Source organism: Mytilus californianus, unplaced genomic scaffold, assembly GCF_021869535.1.
Source record: "Mytilus californianus isolate M0D057914Y unplaced genomic scaffold, xbMytCali1.0.p SCAF_2, whole genome shotgun sequence".
NCBI lineage: Eukaryota > Metazoa > Mollusca > Bivalvia > Mytilida > Mytilidae > Mytilus > Mytilus californianus.
In genome coordinates this window covers 129140218-129159188 of record NW_026262668.1, presented here as the reverse complement: position 1 = coordinate 129159188, position 18971 = coordinate 129140218, and the positions used below count along the sequence as shown (strand labels likewise).

Sequence of the window (18971 nt, the reverse complement as noted above, 5' to 3'; positions counted from 1 at the left end):
CTTATGTCTTCACTTTACAGTGGATCACCATCAAGGTTTCTTTGCACCAGATAATAACTTGCAGAAAGTCGTTATCTAGCAGTGAAATTATTAACCAAACTTTTTCTGGGTATTTTTTATCAGTTGTAACACTTAGCCATAGCTTTCACAATATACTGCATAAAGCAGTTATATGCGTTGCTTCCGAATGAACACTAAGAATATATTTACAGGATTTTAAATACAACTGTCATGAATTTTGATTAAAAATCAACCTGTGGTGTGTCATTCTTAAGTTTAAAACATGCTCACACCACACAACCATATAAGATAATAGTTACTTGTATGATACTTCATACTTATTTAACTGAATGGTTCAGTGAAATTAAGGGTACCAAACACTTTTGAATTAAATAGATTTGGCTCGTTTACTTTTCATAAAATTTGACAAAATTTTCACTTTGACTTGTTGGCAAAAATTAAAAAAATTCAAGAAATTTGAACCACACAATTAACAGGAATAATTTCATTAGTTATATAGCAGTTTGACAAACGCTACTTTTGATCATTGAGAAGCTTCATTTCTCTTTTTTAATAGTATGTAATTAAAACGTTAAGCTGGTTTTTAAAGAGTTAACGCACTTAACTGTTCTGTAAACCCGCCCCCTTAAATCTTTTGCTAATTTGAGATTGGCTTTGAAGGCAATGTACTTCTTTATCTACAATACGAACAATATTTTCCTCTCTTCATAAAATGTAATTCAAACTTAAAGTTAATACTAACTTCATCGAAACGAAAGCTGCTTGTTATAGTACTTTTGTTATTTGAGTTTTAGATTTGACTATGATTCATGAAGCATATCTTTACCCTATAGCATGCGAAGCGTAACAGTTTAGAAGAAGCTTACAAAATGACATCTCATAATTATATGCATTTGATACGGTGCATTCAAGTTTAATGATTTCAACTCTGACTCATAAAAATATTTAGAGCAGATATTTTAAATATTGAACACCTTAAAAACTTGTTCATCGATTTATACAGGTACAAATTCAATTTTAGAGGAATTTGAAGGAACTATATGAAAATGTTTTACATCTATAATTTTTTTATTTACTTTCAATTCATATTTAATTTTTACCAGATTTCAACGTATAAAATTAATCATATTTAAATTACACGCAAACATATCTTACGACTTCTATGATAAGTGTCTGTCAATTAGTAGACGTAAATTAATGTACAAAGTACAACTAGCTTCATCTGTACCCATGTCCCAGCGGGAAAACAGACTTAACAGCTTGGACAAAAACAATAACAAAAAAAAAACTATCAATAAGAAAACAAGGAGATGTGGTATGATTGTCAATGAGATAGCTATCCAACCGATACCAAGAAGACGAGAATGTAAACAATTAATAGATCGTAGTACGCTCTTTAACAATGGGCAAAACACATATCCATAAAAATTCACATAAAGCTACAAAGAAAACTAAAGATTGAGCAATACGAGCCACATTTAAAACCTTTATAGCTTGCTGTTCGGTGTGAGCCAAGGCTACGTGTTGAAGACCGTACTTTGACCTATAATGGTTTACTTTTATAAATTTTGACTTGGATGGAGAGTTGTCTCATTGGCACTCATACCACATCTGCTTATATCTATGAACTCATGCAGGTACTCCAGGAGGGTTTCAAGTTCTGCTCCACAAGGGAAACTCGTCGTTTTTTTTGTGTTGCAAGTAAAAATTCAGTTATAAATCGCATTTCCATGATGTCGCAATCGGTAGAAAGCAAACTTGATTGTGGCTGCGACAAGTGGAACATATCAGTGGTCATCTGTGACAAAGATATTCCACAAAGGTCTATCAAATCATGATGGCTTCTGTAAAATGTTCGAAGGGATGACTTCAGCTTCGTCATTTGGAACACTTGGTTCAATAGCTTCAGCAACCCTTTATCAAAGAAATTGGTTTAGGAAACGAAAGTCCTGGGATATCGCATCAACTGGGAGATATACAGGTTGACACAGAGAAATGGAAAGGTCACGTGGGGAAAGTTGAATTCGTCTTTAAGTTCTGTAAAGACAACAAAAATGTTCTTCTACATGCTATGTCTTCCTGTACGTTATAAATAACTTTGTATGTTTAACCGTCCAATATATATATATGTTTCTCCCGAATTCTCGTATTCCGATAGTATCCTATAGTTCTTATCTGAAAATTGCTGCCACCCATGATAAGATCATATAAGTATGAAAAGCTTTCCTTAACAACTTTTCTTTTGTAATTGTACATGTTGTACAAAAAGGTGTGTTATATAGTATTCTAATTATTTATACAAATATTTTTTCCATCCGGAAAATCTTTAAACCTATTTATAACTGATATGTATACGGTGTGGGCGAAATTTTACCTGTCACAGGTATGACACATAAATAGGTCGCACATATTTCAAACGGTAAACATGTAAAGAATTTTACATGGCTGATTGAAAAACTTTTTATTGAACACCGATTGACAGGAATATTTTCAGAAGAAATAAACGTTTGTGTTAATTGTACGTTCAGGTAAGTGAATTTATCTTGACATCGATCAAACTAAATCAATTACGACTATAAAATCTGAATGTGTAGTTGTCGCTCTTTGTGTCGACATCCAAATCTATAATAGGAAATATTAACAAACAGAAAATGAAAATCCTGACATATACAACCAGAGTGCTTTATTTGACTCGTTTCTTTTAGTTTAAGCATTACGTATCACCGCATTGTAAACAGGTGAAAATAAATACATGTAGTTATTGTAAGCTACCTTTGTAAATTATTTGTTGCGCCACAGGCAACCGATTTATCAGTCTGATTTGACACTAAATAAATATGTTTTCATATAATCTTAAATACTTTGAATTTATAAACATCATATACTAAACGGTGTATTACACTATTTATGACTGAACAAAAAAAATCTTAACCGGATAATTTATTTTCATTTAGGTCTCTGCTTTTATATCCTATGAACTTCGTACTACTAAACGTACTCTTGACAATTTTTGCATGAAATTTAGCAATTATTAAAAAGTTCCACTTTCGGTTTCTATATATTAAATAAATGTATGTATTTTTCAAGCTATCCTATACAGCGAGATGTATATTTCCTATGCTGCCATTCAATTTTCACTTACCGTACTATTTATTCATTAGAATACAAGTAAGAGAATTTATCTAAGATTATCCCGAACATTGAGCAGAGCCTGGTGCTATCATATGGTAAACTTAAAACTTCATATACACTACAAACAAAGTTATTCTGTTAAATTATCAATGTAATTCCAAATTTTTTTTAATAATTTAACTTTTTATGAAAGAGGGCAATTGTTGATTATTCTTTAATACGATACTAAGCTTTACATCTCATCATTTAAACGATGCAAATATATTTGTAATAAACAAGATTACAAATATATACTATGTATATATTGTGTGTACCTTATTATTACCTTTGTGTATTGAGTGTCGATCTATAGTTTGACACAACCACCCGTCAAATGAGGAATAGTTCCTTGAATGAGCATATTTCCCTCAACCACCCGTTTGATAAGAATATGAATAAATATGTATTATTATAATTAACTTGATGGGCAACATGACATTCGTATCAACAAACACAAGACGTTTTTTATAACACAATTGCACATTGAAATAGAATATTAATCGTTCATATATACTTGTACTTATATATGTATATACCTACATATATGATTTTACCCATATTAATCACATACATTTATTCAAGACAGGACCAAAATAATAAACCAGTTACAATAATCATTATTACAGTTCTAATTCACATTTCGTTTAACATCTAGACATATTATAAATATTATTTTGAATCAACCCTTATACTTGATAACTCATCCTAAGAGATTGATTGATTGATTGGTTGGTGTTAAAGGCCACTTTCAGCACTATAGTGCTATTTCGTGACGTCAGTTTTTATTGGTGGAGGAAACCGGAGTGCCAGGTGAGAGAACCAACGACCATCGTTAGGAAAACTGATAATCCTAGTCAATAAAGATCGGAGTCGAGCGCACCTACCACGTATGGGATTCGAACTCACAACCTCAGTGTTGACAGGCTAGTGATAAAGTAGTTCGATTACCTAGACCGAGGCCCCTCGTCCTAAAAGATACCAGGCTTATAATTTAGTATACCAGACGTGCGTTTCAGCTACATATATAAGAATCTTAAGTGGCGCTCGGAATCAAAACAGTTTGAAAGTCAAATAGAATAAGTTGAAGAACATTTAATTACGTGAAAGGCAATCTAAAATAGCACATAGTATTAACTTTATCAACAGATGAGAAGTATTAAACTCATATAACAAGCCTATAAACTGAAAAGGAAAATGATTTTTTTTGGGAAAAAATATTTCGACATCTTGTCTGAGTGTACCATTTTTAATTAGTTCACCCCTGATTTTGGGTGGATTTAGATATGTTTATGTGTAGTGTTTTGTGAACTTATTTGTCTATTGTTCATGGTGTAGTTTGTTTATCTGAGACTTGTAGTTTTTATAAGAATCATCTTTCCTTTTTTCAGATAAAAAAAATACTCGATGAAAAGTCTTTAATTTTTTACACTTCGAAAATATTAGATGTACCCAACCTCATACATGAAACACACATTTTTTTTGGGGGGAGGGGGGGGTGTTATTTTTTCAGTATGTAGGGTTTCAGTCGTTGCACTACTGATTTTTTTCCATTTATTTCCGACATTGCTATATGGAAAGAGTACAGTTGCTAATACTGTAGTATAAAGAGAACATTATTTCGTATTGACCAATAAAAAGCAATTTACGTTTGCTTTCTACAACTCCCTACATTCATCGACAAGGTTGGTAGAGATAGTTATAGTTGATTTAATGTAGATATACTTTGATCTTTAGTGGCCCGTAGAAAAAAAAAATCTGATTCTTTTCAGTGACAGTCCAAATTTACTTATCTTCATTCTGGACGAACTATTTTGCTGATTATTGTTAAACTTCTTTGAAATATTATTAATACAGTCACTGAACATTCAAAGAAAACCACATTCAATCATTTAAATCTTTGAAATTTCGATGCTTTTTAATGAATTAATTTCTAGAATGCATTTTTAAAGCATCAATCGGGTTTTTTGCTTATGCAGAAAATTACACCTCCGCGTATTTTATGTGCCTGTCCAGACTTTTGTTGTCATTTGTGTTTATTTAGAAATGGCTAAACGGTTGTTAATTCATTAACTGTTTTGCCGACTAGCGCCAATTCCTTATTGTGGTAAAGTTGGAAGAAGGTATGGTAACATCTAAATGTCTATATAAATCGTACCGTAACACCTAAGACGATGTCAATATTAAAAGAATTGTGTTGGTGTGTCCCTGTTTCATGGGTATTTTGTATGTGTATGTCTTCGAATTAAACGTAATGTTTTCCCTGTGTAGTTTACATAACGTTCCGCTAAAGATGATGTCCTCTCATTAAATAATCAAAAATTTTATTGAACTAAAGGCTACCACAAGCACAGTAAAGCCTGCCTTATGATTTTTGCCTTGATTTGTCGACTTATGTTTTTTGACTTGATTTGTCTGTCTCTCTTCGACTTATGTTTTTGACTTGATTTGTCGGTCTCTCTTCGACTTATGTTTTTTGACTTGATTTGTCGGTCTCTCTTCGACTTATGATTTTTGCCTTGATTTGTTGGTCTCTCTTCGACTTATGATTTTTGCCTTGATTTGTCTGTCTCTCTTCGACTTATGATTTTTGCCTTGATTTGTCTGTCTCTCTTCGACTTATGAGTTTTGCCTTGATTTGTCTGTCTCTCTTCGACTTATGATTTTTGCCTTGATTTGTCTGTCTCTCTTCGACTTATGATTTTTGCCTTGATTTGTCGGTCTCTCTTCGACTTATGATTTTTGATTCCCCTTTTGATATCTGCCACCTATGTTTTAGCGAATACATATTGTTGGCATGTTGCCAAATATCAACGTTCAAATAAATTGTGTGTGTGTGTGTGGGGGGGGGGGGGGGATTGAATCAGTTTAAAGATTTGCTGCAAGTCCCAGTTCTAATACAGCCAAACATATACCATACTTTCTTAGTTTTTTTTCTGTTTGCTCCAATAATAAAATATTAACAATAATTGGAATTTGGTAGTACATCTGCAGACAAAATTTGTATCACGATTAATTCGACCTGACACTGACTTTTTATACGTTGACCTTAAGCTTATTTCCCTTTAAACCTTTCTATATTGTGATATATAATACATCATCAAAAGTTGTACGTGTGAATATTTATTTATTTATTATGGGGAAAGACTGTTGTTAAAACCTTAGACTAATATATAATAGATTGGTACCATTTTGAGGGAAACCTGTGAATATCTACATTGTAGTTAAAACTGTAGATTATCTAGAATAATTTTTAAAAAAATGATCGGAAATTGCAATCAAACACATATCAGTTTGAATTAGAATAAAAGGAAATGGGTGTGTCAATGTGAAAACACCAGGACACCGCCACAAAAAAATATAAATAAAGATAAATTGACCTACTAACACAATTTGGACGCACTTGAACTTATTAACTGCGAATATCTATATACTAACAGAAATTATAAGACTAAAAAAAGTGACTGAACTTAGATTGACTACAAAGCATTTCTTTTCCAAGTTTTCAGGTGGCACTATTGGCTGTCTCTCCAGCTTTAGGATTTCAATATATTATAGTTTAATCTTAATTGAAAATTACGCTGTGTCAAGTTGTATTCCAGTCCTTAAAAATATACATAGCATAAAGTGTGTGAATATAGAATACAGTTTTTGTCTCGCCTGAGACGAAAGTCGCAGTATGCGAGACATAGGTATAACTATCCGGCGGCGGCGGCGTAAACTATGTAAAAAGCTTTATATTTCAGAAGGTAGAAGACCTGGATGCTTCATATCTTGTATGCAGATACCTTATGTTACGAAGTTTCAGTCTGTCATATGTCCAATGTCCTTGTCCTCATTTTCATGGTTCAACGACTGCTTGAAAAAAAAAATTTTGTCATGTGAATTTCTCACTTATTATGAGTAATAGGATAACCATATTTGGTAAATGGGTTCCTTGCAACGTCTATATGTCCGTCAGACAGAGTTCACCTGACCTCGACCTCATTTCATGGATCAGTGATCAAGGTTAAAGTTACGTGATTAGGTCCGTTTCTCATATACTATAATCAGCAGGTCAACTATATGTGGTGTATGGAATGGTTGTAATGGGTACATGTCTGTCTGTCAGGTTTTATCTGACCTTGACCTAATTTTCATGGTTCATTGGTCAATGTTAAGTTTTTGTGTTTTGGTCTGTTTTTCGAGTACTATAGGCAACAGGTCAGCTATATTTGGTGTATGGAATGATTGTAAGGTGTACATGTCTGTGTGGCAGTTATCATCTGACCTTGACCTCATTTTAATGGTTCATTGGTCAATGTTAAGTTATTGTGTTGTTTTTTTTCAAGTACTCTAAGCAATAGGACAACTATATTTGGTGTATGGAATGACTGTAATGGGTACATGTCAGTCTGGCAGGTTTCATCTGACATTGACCTCATTTTCATGGTTCATTGGTCAATGTTAAATTTTTGTGGTTTGGTCTGTTTTTCAAGTACTATAAGCAATAGGTCAAGTATATTTGGTGTATGGAAGGATTGTAAGGTATATATGTCTATCTGGCAGGTATCATCCGACCTTGACCTCATTTTCATGGTTCATAGGTCAATGTTAAGTTTTTTTGTGTTTTGGTCTGTTTTTTTCAATTATCATAAGCAATAGATCAAGTATATTTTGTGTATAAAAAAATTGTAAGGTGTATATGTCTGTTTTACAGCATTATCTGACCGGAGTTTCTGTGATTCTTTTAGTTGAACCTTTATCTTTAAAACTTTCAACATAAAATCAATGGTCAGTAAAGCAGGCGAGACATTTCAGCGTGTGCACTCTTGTTTAATGAAGTTTCGTTTTTTTTTAGTTTTCATGTCAAATACAAGATGTTGAATAATACATTTGATCTATCTACATTTTATATAGATATTCCTTCATAAAGGATTGCCAGAATAAGTAAATAAATAGGTCGTAAATATATTTAATAATAAAATGTGTTCAAACAAACCACAATAAAATATATCCAATAAAGGTATAAATGCTACATACCTGTATTAACTAGGCATTCCATACAGTAAATTCTGTGTAAAAGACAATTGTGAAAATCACTGATTAATGTTAATATTAAACGTATAACTAAACGGAAGTAAAATACGTGAATTCCACAGATGTTATACATTTTTTTCTCATTACTGAATTGTAAAATAACGAAGAACAGCCACCTATTTCATTTTTATGAAATTTATTAAAAGTAATTTATTAAAATTAAAGTTAACAGTTAATATGAATCTGGAATATGCACACAGACTATTGCCATTGGATGTTAAGCAAACTACAATCAATCAATATTACGATAAAGAACATGGTCTTTGTCAAACTAATGTTGAAGATGAAATCCTCTTTTATTGAGTAAACGATTTTGATACGTGATTGAGATGAAATGAACATCTTATAAATATACTTAAAAAAAGGTCTGAATACTGAATGCATTTCCTGTACAATATTTGAATAAATTATATTTGATTTTAAAATTATGTATTTTGCTAGCACTAATGAAGATGGCGTTTTGTTTCCTACTGGTCATTATAAATTTGCGGTCATTATTAAATGTGCGTTATCATTCATTATAAACACAAAATGAGCGTTTTCATTTATTATAATCACAAAATAGTATTTTACGGTATCGAATGACGATAAGCATACACGGATATGACTTGGATATGATTCACTTTAGGGGTGATGTGGGCTGTATAAATATCTACACTCTTCCCCCTACCTGTAACGTTTTTCTTGTTCACTATATAAATATTTAACCTGCAGCTGAATTGAAGACAATATATGAATTATCGGATTGTATTAATTAAACAATATGCTGGGAGTATTAATGTCAGACTTCGTTGATTTATTTGTAAGGTTCCCTGCAGCTGCTAAATAATAAAACATATTAATCGCACCAAGTAAACGTTTTAAATACAAGTTGTCAATAGTATTACATGTGTGTGTGTGTGTTTGGGCTTCAGATATGTAAAACTAAAGACGTAAGATGGAATCAGAGCCAGTGGCCTTGATTTTAGCCTCCCAGGAGGATGTTTTATCTCACGGACATGTATTATATGGACTAGTCAAAGCGGGCAAGGATGAAAACTGCGTGGAATCAACATCACGGATGGTTAACGTTGTTCCAAGAAAGAGGTAACTGAATGAACCAAAAGAGAATAGAATCGGATATCTATAACTAACAATCTTTTTAATTCAGAATTTATATACCATTATACCTAAACCAAATGAGAAAACAATAAAATATATAACTACATTGTACAGCTCTATATATGTGCGTCCTAACTTTTACTAAAACATCAGGTTAAACTTCGTCTAACATATATCGCTAACTGCAAAAATCTTATAACCCTGTAAACAGGAAATAATTGTACCTATTGGGAACTTCTTTTATTGATATAAGTGATTATTACCTTTCTCTCCATCTATCATAAATAAAGAATCTATGATGTGTTCACGTCTCATATTTTAGTCATAAACATGTCCACCAGTCTTTGGTGTGTTACAAAATACCTCCAAAAAGACCAATGTAACGAATCACCCGACCAGTGGCGCTCTTCAAAAATTACCAAGTCTGAAAACAACGTATTACATGCAGGGCTAGTTCTACTCCCAAACAAATAAAAATAAACTAACACCAGGACAATAGTACCCTCACAAAAAGACGAAATAACGAGAGCGTTACAAATAGTAAAAACAAAAATATCTGAAGTTGGAAAAAAAAAAGTAAAAACAAAATTAAGGAGAGGTGGTATGACAGCCAACGAGACAACTATCCACCAGAGACCAAATGACGAGGTGGCACAACTCTATATCTCTCACAAAACGGAAAAAGCAACAAATCACAAGACTTGGAAAATATGCATGTTTTCAAAAATCACTAAACAATTCAAACTTTTTTGAAAACGAGATTTACAGTAATCGAAATGACTTTTTCACTCAAATTTATTTTATGGTTAAATAAACTAAGATTGGAGTCATTTATTTTTTCTTTCTACATATATTCATAATGTAACGCAAACATTTATGTAGATTTATACATTTCAGGAGTTCTATCGATCTTGATGGACATTTATGCATTTGTTTTGAACATACAGAACTGTCTCTACAGACAGCAAAGCATAATTAATTATATTTTTAATAACATTAATCAGTGATGTTCACAATTGTCTTTTACACAGAATTTACTGTATGGATAGCGTAGATGAGCTGATTGAATTCCGAAAAGAATTGTTAAAACGTCCGTTGGTACTGCAGCCAATTATACAGGCAGGAAGTGGTATACAACGTCTAGATTGCTTTTTCTGTGTGAAGAAAGGTAAATATTGTACGATGTTGAACTTTGAAAAAGGTATTAGAGAAACAAAATAGTCACTGGTGCCCTTTACAGTAGGGTATATAAAACTGATTCATTCCTTACTTTGGGAGCGATCATAATGAAGGTTAATTTAGAAAAAAGAAACGCATCAACAACATCAAATGAGTATGCTAAAATTAAAAACCCTTCTTAAAAACTGTGAATTGCATTTCATAATGGTAGCAGTTAATATGTTTGTTGATATCTTGTTCTGTTACACTGTTTAATATACTTTTTATATTCCCGAGGTTAATTGCGGTGTAGAAATATGGTCATCCCTTAATTTCTTAGTACAACGCATTCTTTAAAGATCTTTTCGTTTGGATGTATGGGATGTATAAATACACAGCCACAACCGGTAGAAATTGGAACGATTGAACCGATGCCTCCTGTATGGAGAGTGACACGCTCTCTTAACGATACAGAGCCCTTGCAACAACTATTTGAGGGGACCACAAATGTCTTATATCGAACATATCCTTATTTTCCAGAGGCGGTCGAAATTTGTGTTGTTTACCCCGGTCGACCCACTCGGGAACCTACCTGATTGTTCTCGTCGTGAATATGCATGTAATAGTTGTCACTGAATGTCAAGCAGACAATTAATCAATGGGGGTTTAAAAAAAAATCATCCAAAATTCCAGGCTTATAATTTGGTATACCAAATTCGCGTTTTGTCAACAGAAGACATTAACTTTTGTTTGATTTTTATAGAACCATGGGTACTTATGGTAAATCAATTTCATCAGAAGATAATGGAAAAGATCAGTTTGGGTATGGACATGGCGGCTAAAAGTATGTTCAGAGGAGAACCTGTTGTCTTGGAGGTGATATATTTTTCAAGAATATATTTTTAAGTATGCTAACAGGAGTACCTTTGACTTTAATATTTTAGTGACGTACATTTTTATTTTGGATCATATGCAAATTTAATAATGAATAAAGTAGCTGTATAGAAAAATGACTGTGTGTACTAAGATGTCTTTTAATAGTAGTTTTTTTTACCGGCAGCTTTCTACATAGTTCATCTCGTTATTTACCATGATCAAGATGTGATACACAGTAGACATCTAAATACCTTTCCACATTGTAGACTATCATAAAATTCTACTATTTGTATGAAGTTAAACGTTTTCACTGTATATTGTGAACTTTTGCATCTCTTGTTTTCACTGTATAATGTGAACTATTGCATCTCTTTCAGTTTGCGTTTGGTGATATTTTGAAGAAACATTATTATGGAAACATATCGAAGTATATGTCATCAAAGTTTGCCTACACAGACTGTGAATATGGTGATATAATAATCAGATCGTCTCCTAACAGATCGTTTGGAAATAAAGTAATCTTATTTTAATGCTATATAAAGATATCTGATTTACTGTGTACAAATAGTTTGGCATCATTCTGTTTAATAACCATGACTCCCTTTCTTGAATTACATAGATGATTAACATATTGAATTCTGGAAAGCAAATGCTCGTGATAATTTTATAGAATGAATATGGTACTAGTATTCTAATATAGTGATGCTTGTGTCCTATTTAACTTGATGCATTGCTGTGTTTCTTATGTATAAATATTGACACCGACACTTCTGTAACCTTTTTATTTATGATACAGGTGGCACAGTTTAAATTCAGTTTTGAGGATGTAACTGCTAGTGAAATTAAAGTAAGAACAATTGAAGAGGCAGCTAAAGAAAAGAGATCACCAGTGTTAGAGTTTATACCTCAAAGTTAGTATGATAAAAATGATCACATTAATGACAAATAAATAGTTGTTAAATAAAGACTGTTGGTTTTCCTGTTTGAATTGTTTTACACTAGTCTTTTTGTGGCCCTTTATAGCTTGCTGTTCGGTGTGAGCCAAGGCTCCGTGTTGAAGGCCGTACTTTGACCTATAATTGTTAACTTTTTACACATTGTGACTTGGATGGATAGTTGTCTCATTGGCACTCATACCACATCTTCTTATTTATATATAGTACAGAAAATGTTTAAATGATGTTGCTGTGTGGTGAAACATTGTATGTTTCTAAAAAATAAGGAGATGTAGTATTATTACCAATAAGACTGCTATCCTTCCCAGACCAAATGAAAGGGATGTAAACATCTATAGCTTACCGTGAAGTACAATTTTTGCTATCCATACTGTTACTGCTCAATTGATTAGGCGTGACAGAAAAGACCACCTTAATAAAAAATAAGTTCTTTTTTTCTACAAATATTCAAAAGAGTTAACTCATCCCAGTCAGATATGGGAACATAATTCCAATTCAATATTTGATTTAATGTATAGTTAGTAGATTCCATAGATCACAAGCAGGATGTCCTGTGATGTTGTATTCCCCCAACAGATTAGGTTTTAAACCAATAATTAAGTTAATCGTGCGATGGCCGCAACGACGATGTAGTCTTGTTTGTTTAAAGCTTTATATTTCAGAAGGATGAAGACTTTATACCCTGTAAACAGATGCCTCATGTTACGAAGTTTCCGTCTGTTATATGTCCATTGCTCTTGACCTCATTTTCATGGTTCAGTGACTGCTGACAAACAGCATATTTTTTTTCCCTGTTAATTGCTCACTTCTTATGAGTAAAATGATAACAATTTTTGGTATAAGGGACCCTTGACAGCGTTTACCTGACCTACGCCACATTTAATGGATTGGTAAACAAGGTGTAATTTTTGTGATTAGGTCAGTTTTTTAGATACTGAAACAAAAGGTCAACTGTATTTCTTGTAAGAAACGATTGTAAGGTGTACATATATAAAAATAAGGAGATGTGGTATGATTGCCAATGAGACAACTATCCACCAAAGTTCAAATGAAGTGGGTGTAAGCAATTATAGGCAACCGTACGGTCTTCGACAATGAGAACAGCCCATACCGTATGGTCGGCTATAAAAGGCGCCGACATGACAAATATGAAACAATTCAATTGAGAAAACTAACGGCCTAATTTATAACAAAACAATTTACGAAAAACAAATATGACAGACATGAACCAACGACAACCACTGAACTACAGGCTCCTGACTTGGGACAGGCACATAAAGAATGTGGCGGGTTAAACATGATTGTGAGCGCTCAACCCTCCCCTAACCTTGGGCAGTGGTGTAACAGTACAACATAAGAACAAACTATAAAAATCAGTTGTCGTCCTGAATATGCATGAAATATTTGCCACTGGACGTTAAGCAACCAACAATCAATCAATCAGTTGAAAAAGGCTCAACTCAACAGATGAATACAAATAGAAATACATCCAACAAAAACACAGAGTGGACGTGGACGGGTAATTATACATCCCCACAACAAAAAGACATTAAGTATAGATCTGAGAGTACTCCGTCCGTCTGACAGGTTTCATCTCACCTTGACCTGATTTTCATGGTTCAGATGTAAATTGTTCGTGATTCAGTTCATTTCTCAGATACTATAAGCAGTAGGTTGACTATATTTGACAGCCCAGTCTGTCCGGTTTAGGAACAGTCTACAATTGGTTAAGGCAAACAACAGTTTTTTTTTAATATTTAATAATAGAATCGTTTTGGTAAATGACAAAAAGACGATTCTCACAGGTACTTATTGACTGGTTTGACCTTCCATTTTTATTATTCCTTTTCGTCACTTTTATTTCATCTTCATAGTTAACTTTCAATTACAATCAATGTTTCAGTAGAAGGTAGTGGGTGTTTACATATGACCCTTTGGGATAAAACGAAAACACAAAGTGAACGTGGACGGGTACTTATACATCCCCACAACAAAAAGACATTAAGTACAGATCTGAGAGTACTCCGTCCGTCTGACAGGTTTCATCTCACCTTGACCTGATTTTCATGGTTCAGATGTAAATTGTTCGTGATTCAGTTCATTTCTCAGATACTATAAGCAGTAGGTCGACTATATTTGGTGTATGGAATTATTGTTAGAAATACTTGTCTTATCTAACCTTGGCTTCATTTTATTGGTTTATAGGTCAATGTTCAGTTTTCTTGATCAGGTCATCAGATACTTTATACAATAGGTTAACTATAATGGTGTATGGAATGATTGTAAGACGTACATGTCCGTCTGACAGGTTTAATTTTATCTTGACCTAATTGTCATGATTCATTGGTCAAGGTAAAGTTCCTGTTCCCAGGTATTATAAGCAATAGATCCACTAATATTGGTGCATGGAATGGTTGTAAGATTTACCGTTTTGCAGGGTTCACATGGCCTTGACCATGTTTTAATGGATCTTGATAATGTTCAGTTTATGTGATATCTGTAGTAAAACTAAGACATTTCAGCGTGTGCACTCTTGTTATTGAACTTTCCTTTTCTTAGTCCACTGATGGAGATTAAACAGGGATGGTTAAGAAATAAAAAAGGAGCTAAAACCCGTCAGTTCAACTTGTCGTTTGTCATGTCATAATGTTTTTTTGTGTCATATTGCAGCAATTTGATATATATGGCTATTTTGTGTCATTCATCTAGTTTCACTTTCACTTTGCTATCCTAACACCATCCTAAAGTTTTCAGAATGCACATATTATTCTTGGTTAAGGATGTCTTATTACCATCTTTTGTTTAAATAAGTATGCTTTCTTTGCTGTTTCTATTCTATACACAGTGTCTTCAGTAGAAAGTTACATACTTTTATGCTTGTACATTTCATAGTTAAATCAAAGATTTTCATACTTTAAATATCCTTGGTTAGATAAGTCAGGATATTCTCTCTTGTTTCTGAGTTACCATACTTTTCTCTCTTGTTTCAGAGTTACCAAACTTTTCACTCTTGTTTCTGAGTTACCATACTTTTCATTCTTGTTTCTGAGTTACCATACTTTTCTCTCTTGTTTCAGAGTTACCAAACTTTTCATTCTTGTTTCTGAGTTACCATACTTTTCATTCTTGTTTCTGAGTTACCATACTTTTCTCTCTTGTTTCAGAGTTACCATACTTTTCTCTATAAACTAGTAATCACTACAGTTATGAGTACTAGTAGTTTTCTCAATACTATTGACAAAAAACAAGCTTTTCTATGAATATACAGATCGATGGATAAAACATGCATTGGACACTCTTTATTTCAGTCTGCTGAAATTTAGGACTTGACATACGGAATTGATATTTGCCTATCATTGATTACCGTATATTCATCTCTCGATGTCTTTTTGGTTTTACTGTAATTGCGGATTGCTGTATCAATGGTGTTTACATAACAACATCCTTTATTGATATTCATCCATCTTTTTCAGGTCAGTTGACAGATATTTTACCAAACTGGGTGTTCGATGAAGTTGAAGTAGAAGAATCAATTGTTTCAACATCGGATTACCATTCAGATTCAAATAATGGCGCAACTGGTGGTATGGTTGTGACGTCACAACCGCGTGAGTATACACACTCTCGGCCAAAATCAGATAGCAGTAAACATTATGTGTCAGTTGACCTTCACGTGCAAGGAGAAATGTATAGCAATGAACAAGAAAGTGTGCAAGATTCTGAAAATGATTATGAAATAGGACGTATTCGCCATTTTCATCAAGGAAGTGGGAGATCAGATTCGTCAATGGCGGACAGTGGTTTTGGTGACATAGTAGTGCACAATGAGAGAGCACAATTGCATGACAGGAAAATGCGGACAAAACATAAGTTTCCTCATAAAAGAAATAATTATGATAATTATGCATTTGAGGACGAGGATTTTGAAGAACCCGAGGTGGATACGATTATAACACGAACTGGGAAGAAAACATTTAGATCTGTTGATAAGGAATCTTTGTCTGCACGAATGATGGAGGAAAGTTATATGTGATGAATTATGCCATATTTTTTGCCAGTGCCATAATATTTTCAATTGTTATATTCGTTGGTAATTTCTTCTTCATTTAATGAATGAAATTATTTTCATTTTTATATACTGTGAACACAAAATTTGTAAGTAATTTTGTTTATTGTAATTTGTACATTGAGCTTCCACAAATTTCAAGTCACTCTTAAAAATGTCAAGACCATTGAACAGGGCAAATCAGGGAATATAAAATATGAAGCGTTTTGCTTCAGATACACACTAGCTGCACTCATTTATATCAAACTACATATGTAAATTCCAATGGTCTATTTGCCAATTCTGTAATAAGAGATCCATTTGTATGAGTTGGAGAGGGACCTACATTTCCATTGCCAATGAAGAGCAAATTTACAGTTGCGTAATGTGTGTTATCTGAAAGTTTGTTTTCAAATCTTTCTATTTGACTTGTTAAGGTTAAAACTGTTGATATCAAGAGTTATTTTTCAATAAGAATATGTTAACACGCCTATGTATCACAAATTATCTTGCCTTACACTGGCAACAGACCAGTCTGTCCGGTTTAGGAACAATCTACAATTGGTTAAGGCAAACAACAGTTTTTTTTAATATTTAATAACAGAATCGTTTTGGTAAATGACAAAAAGACGATTCTCACAGGTACTTATTGACTGGTTTGACCTTCCCTTTTTATTATTCCTTTTCGTCACTTTTATTTCATGTTCATAGTTAACTTTCAATTACAATCAATGTTTCAGTAGAAGGTAGTGGGTGTTTACTTATGACCCTTTGGGATAAAACAAATCTCAAATGTTGATTATTAGCAGAACGTGAATGAAAAGAAATTAAACAAAATAAAAAGGAAGAAGGTAATTAATTTAGTCAACAAGTACCTATGATGTATCTTGGAGGTATTTTTACTTCAAATTTCAAAGATATCAGGTTTCGTAAATATATTTCCATTAAATATGCTTTACATTGCTTATTCATAAATTAATCTTTGATGAATATAATCAAAAATATATTTTGAATGATATACATACAGATATTGAAAATTAATATCTATAAAAATATCTTTTAATGAAGATTTCAAAAATCAATTAAACATTCATATTTTCAAAATAGATTGTAATGAAGAGCATTATTATAATTTATCATTTTAACAAATTACTAAGGAGACTTGATTTTTTATTAATAGTTTCATTATTTGTTCCTCAAAAGTTATGATTTTTTTCATAAGAACCTACGAAAGAAATAAAGGTTGAGAAAATAATCTAACTACGTTAGATTACTGATATTCATGATGTGAATATTTTTTTCTTTTTCCTGGTCCAGGGGCCTATCGAAAATGTTCGGTTACATCAGCACAACATTGGAGTATACATTGTAATGTTTGGATAAAAAAAATTACAGGTTTTGCGGTTGTGTTCTATTTCAACCCTCCAAAAATGGTTGATAATTTAGTTTCTCTGTTTTTATTTTATTTATTTTTTTTTTTGCCCTTCATCAATATTTCGCTCTGCTCCAATATGACTTTAATTGTATATTAAGAGAACAAGACAATAATCATTTAGATTTTATTTGGAAATAGTTAACTTACAGAGTAATCAGAATAACAAACAGTTAGTCGACCAGATAAAACAGTTACCATAGGAACTGAATCATTGGATGTGCATGGATGTATAATCCGTTTCAGGGTAACATTTTTATAATTTCCATATTTTCCATGATTGTATGCAATTCTGTGGGAACGAACTGAAGCGAAAAGAGCAAACACTTGATCATTTCACGATATCTTACAGGTAATTATTAATCTAGTCCTGGATAATGCTTATTTTAATATTTATGATTGTTATAACATTCCGGGTCGTTTTTGTCTTTGCAATAGTTTCCATATATATTTTATTTAACCATATAACTTATTAATTTGTTATGTGAAAATAAATATTTTGTATGTATATACAATTACTTATGCAATAAATAAAATGTAAAAACTTCTGTTCCTAGAAGTGACTCTGAAGAAAATTCAACTTGTAAATAATGTCCATAATTGCAAAAATTTCGTCCTGAACGATCAGATGCACTATATGACTACAAATAAACGAAACGAAACGAAAACGAAAACATGTCTATACGTCAATAAGACAGCAACCCTTTCAAAAAATAAAACCACAACCGACACTTAATGATCACATATTCTCTTTAACTATTGTTCATATTCTGACCTCAATAGTTTTAACTTTTCTGGTTTTATTGTACTTTACGTCAAGGGCTCTATTAAGCTCAAATCAATCTGAGATTATCCTATAGGAAAATTTTGAATACATTAACCAATGGCAACCAAAGATCTATCACCAACACCAAGTCATTAAAAGACGAAAACACTAAAATATTAAGACTTCGGACTTGATTTCTGACTAAGGGCAAAAATGTTAAATTCATTTTTACGTGTGAAATGAAGATACGGTGAGGAAAGCCAGATGAAAATCAGTTCAATAAAAAAATAATCTCACAATAATTATTAATAATATTGAATAAAAATGTTCTTATGTACTGAAAGCACATTCAAGTTACTAATAATTTGA

At 32.5% G+C, this 18971-nt stretch overlaps 1 protein-coding gene across 1 annotated transcript; it reads left to right on the top strand.

The window, feature by feature from the left end:
- The first annotated feature begins 2380 nt into the window (after positions 1 to 2380).
- LOC127731002 (uncharacterized) lies at positions 2381 to 18384 on the top strand. Its single transcript, XM_052239712.1, has 7 exons — positions 2381 to 2549; positions 9183 to 9354; positions 10401 to 10537; positions 11291 to 11403; positions 11781 to 11918; positions 12200 to 12314; positions 15833 to 18384. The coding sequence occupies exons 2-7, from the start codon at positions 9206 to 9208 to the stop codon at positions 16390 to 16392; spliced, it is 1212 nt and encodes a 403-aa protein (XP_052095672.1). The 5' UTR covers positions 2381 to 2549; positions 9183 to 9205; the 3' UTR covers positions 16393 to 18384.
- The last annotated feature ends 587 nt before the right edge of the window (positions 18385 to 18971 follow it).

What these genes read in the sequence shown, in the direction of transcription:
- LOC127731002 (XM_052239712.1), top strand. Translation starts at nt 9,206, where the DNA reads ATGGAATCAGAGCCAGTGGCCTTGATTTTAGCCTCCCAGGAGGATGTT. An exon ending in AACGTTGTTCCAAGAAAGAG is followed by an intron (nt 9,355 to 10,400) that starts GTAACTGAATGA and finishes TCTTTTACACAG; the next exon opens with AATTTACTGTATGGATAGCG. An exon ending in GTTAGAGTTTATACCTCAAA is followed by an intron (nt 12,315 to 15,832) that starts GTTAGTATGATA and finishes CATCTTTTTCAG; the next exon opens with GTCAGTTGACAGATATTTTA.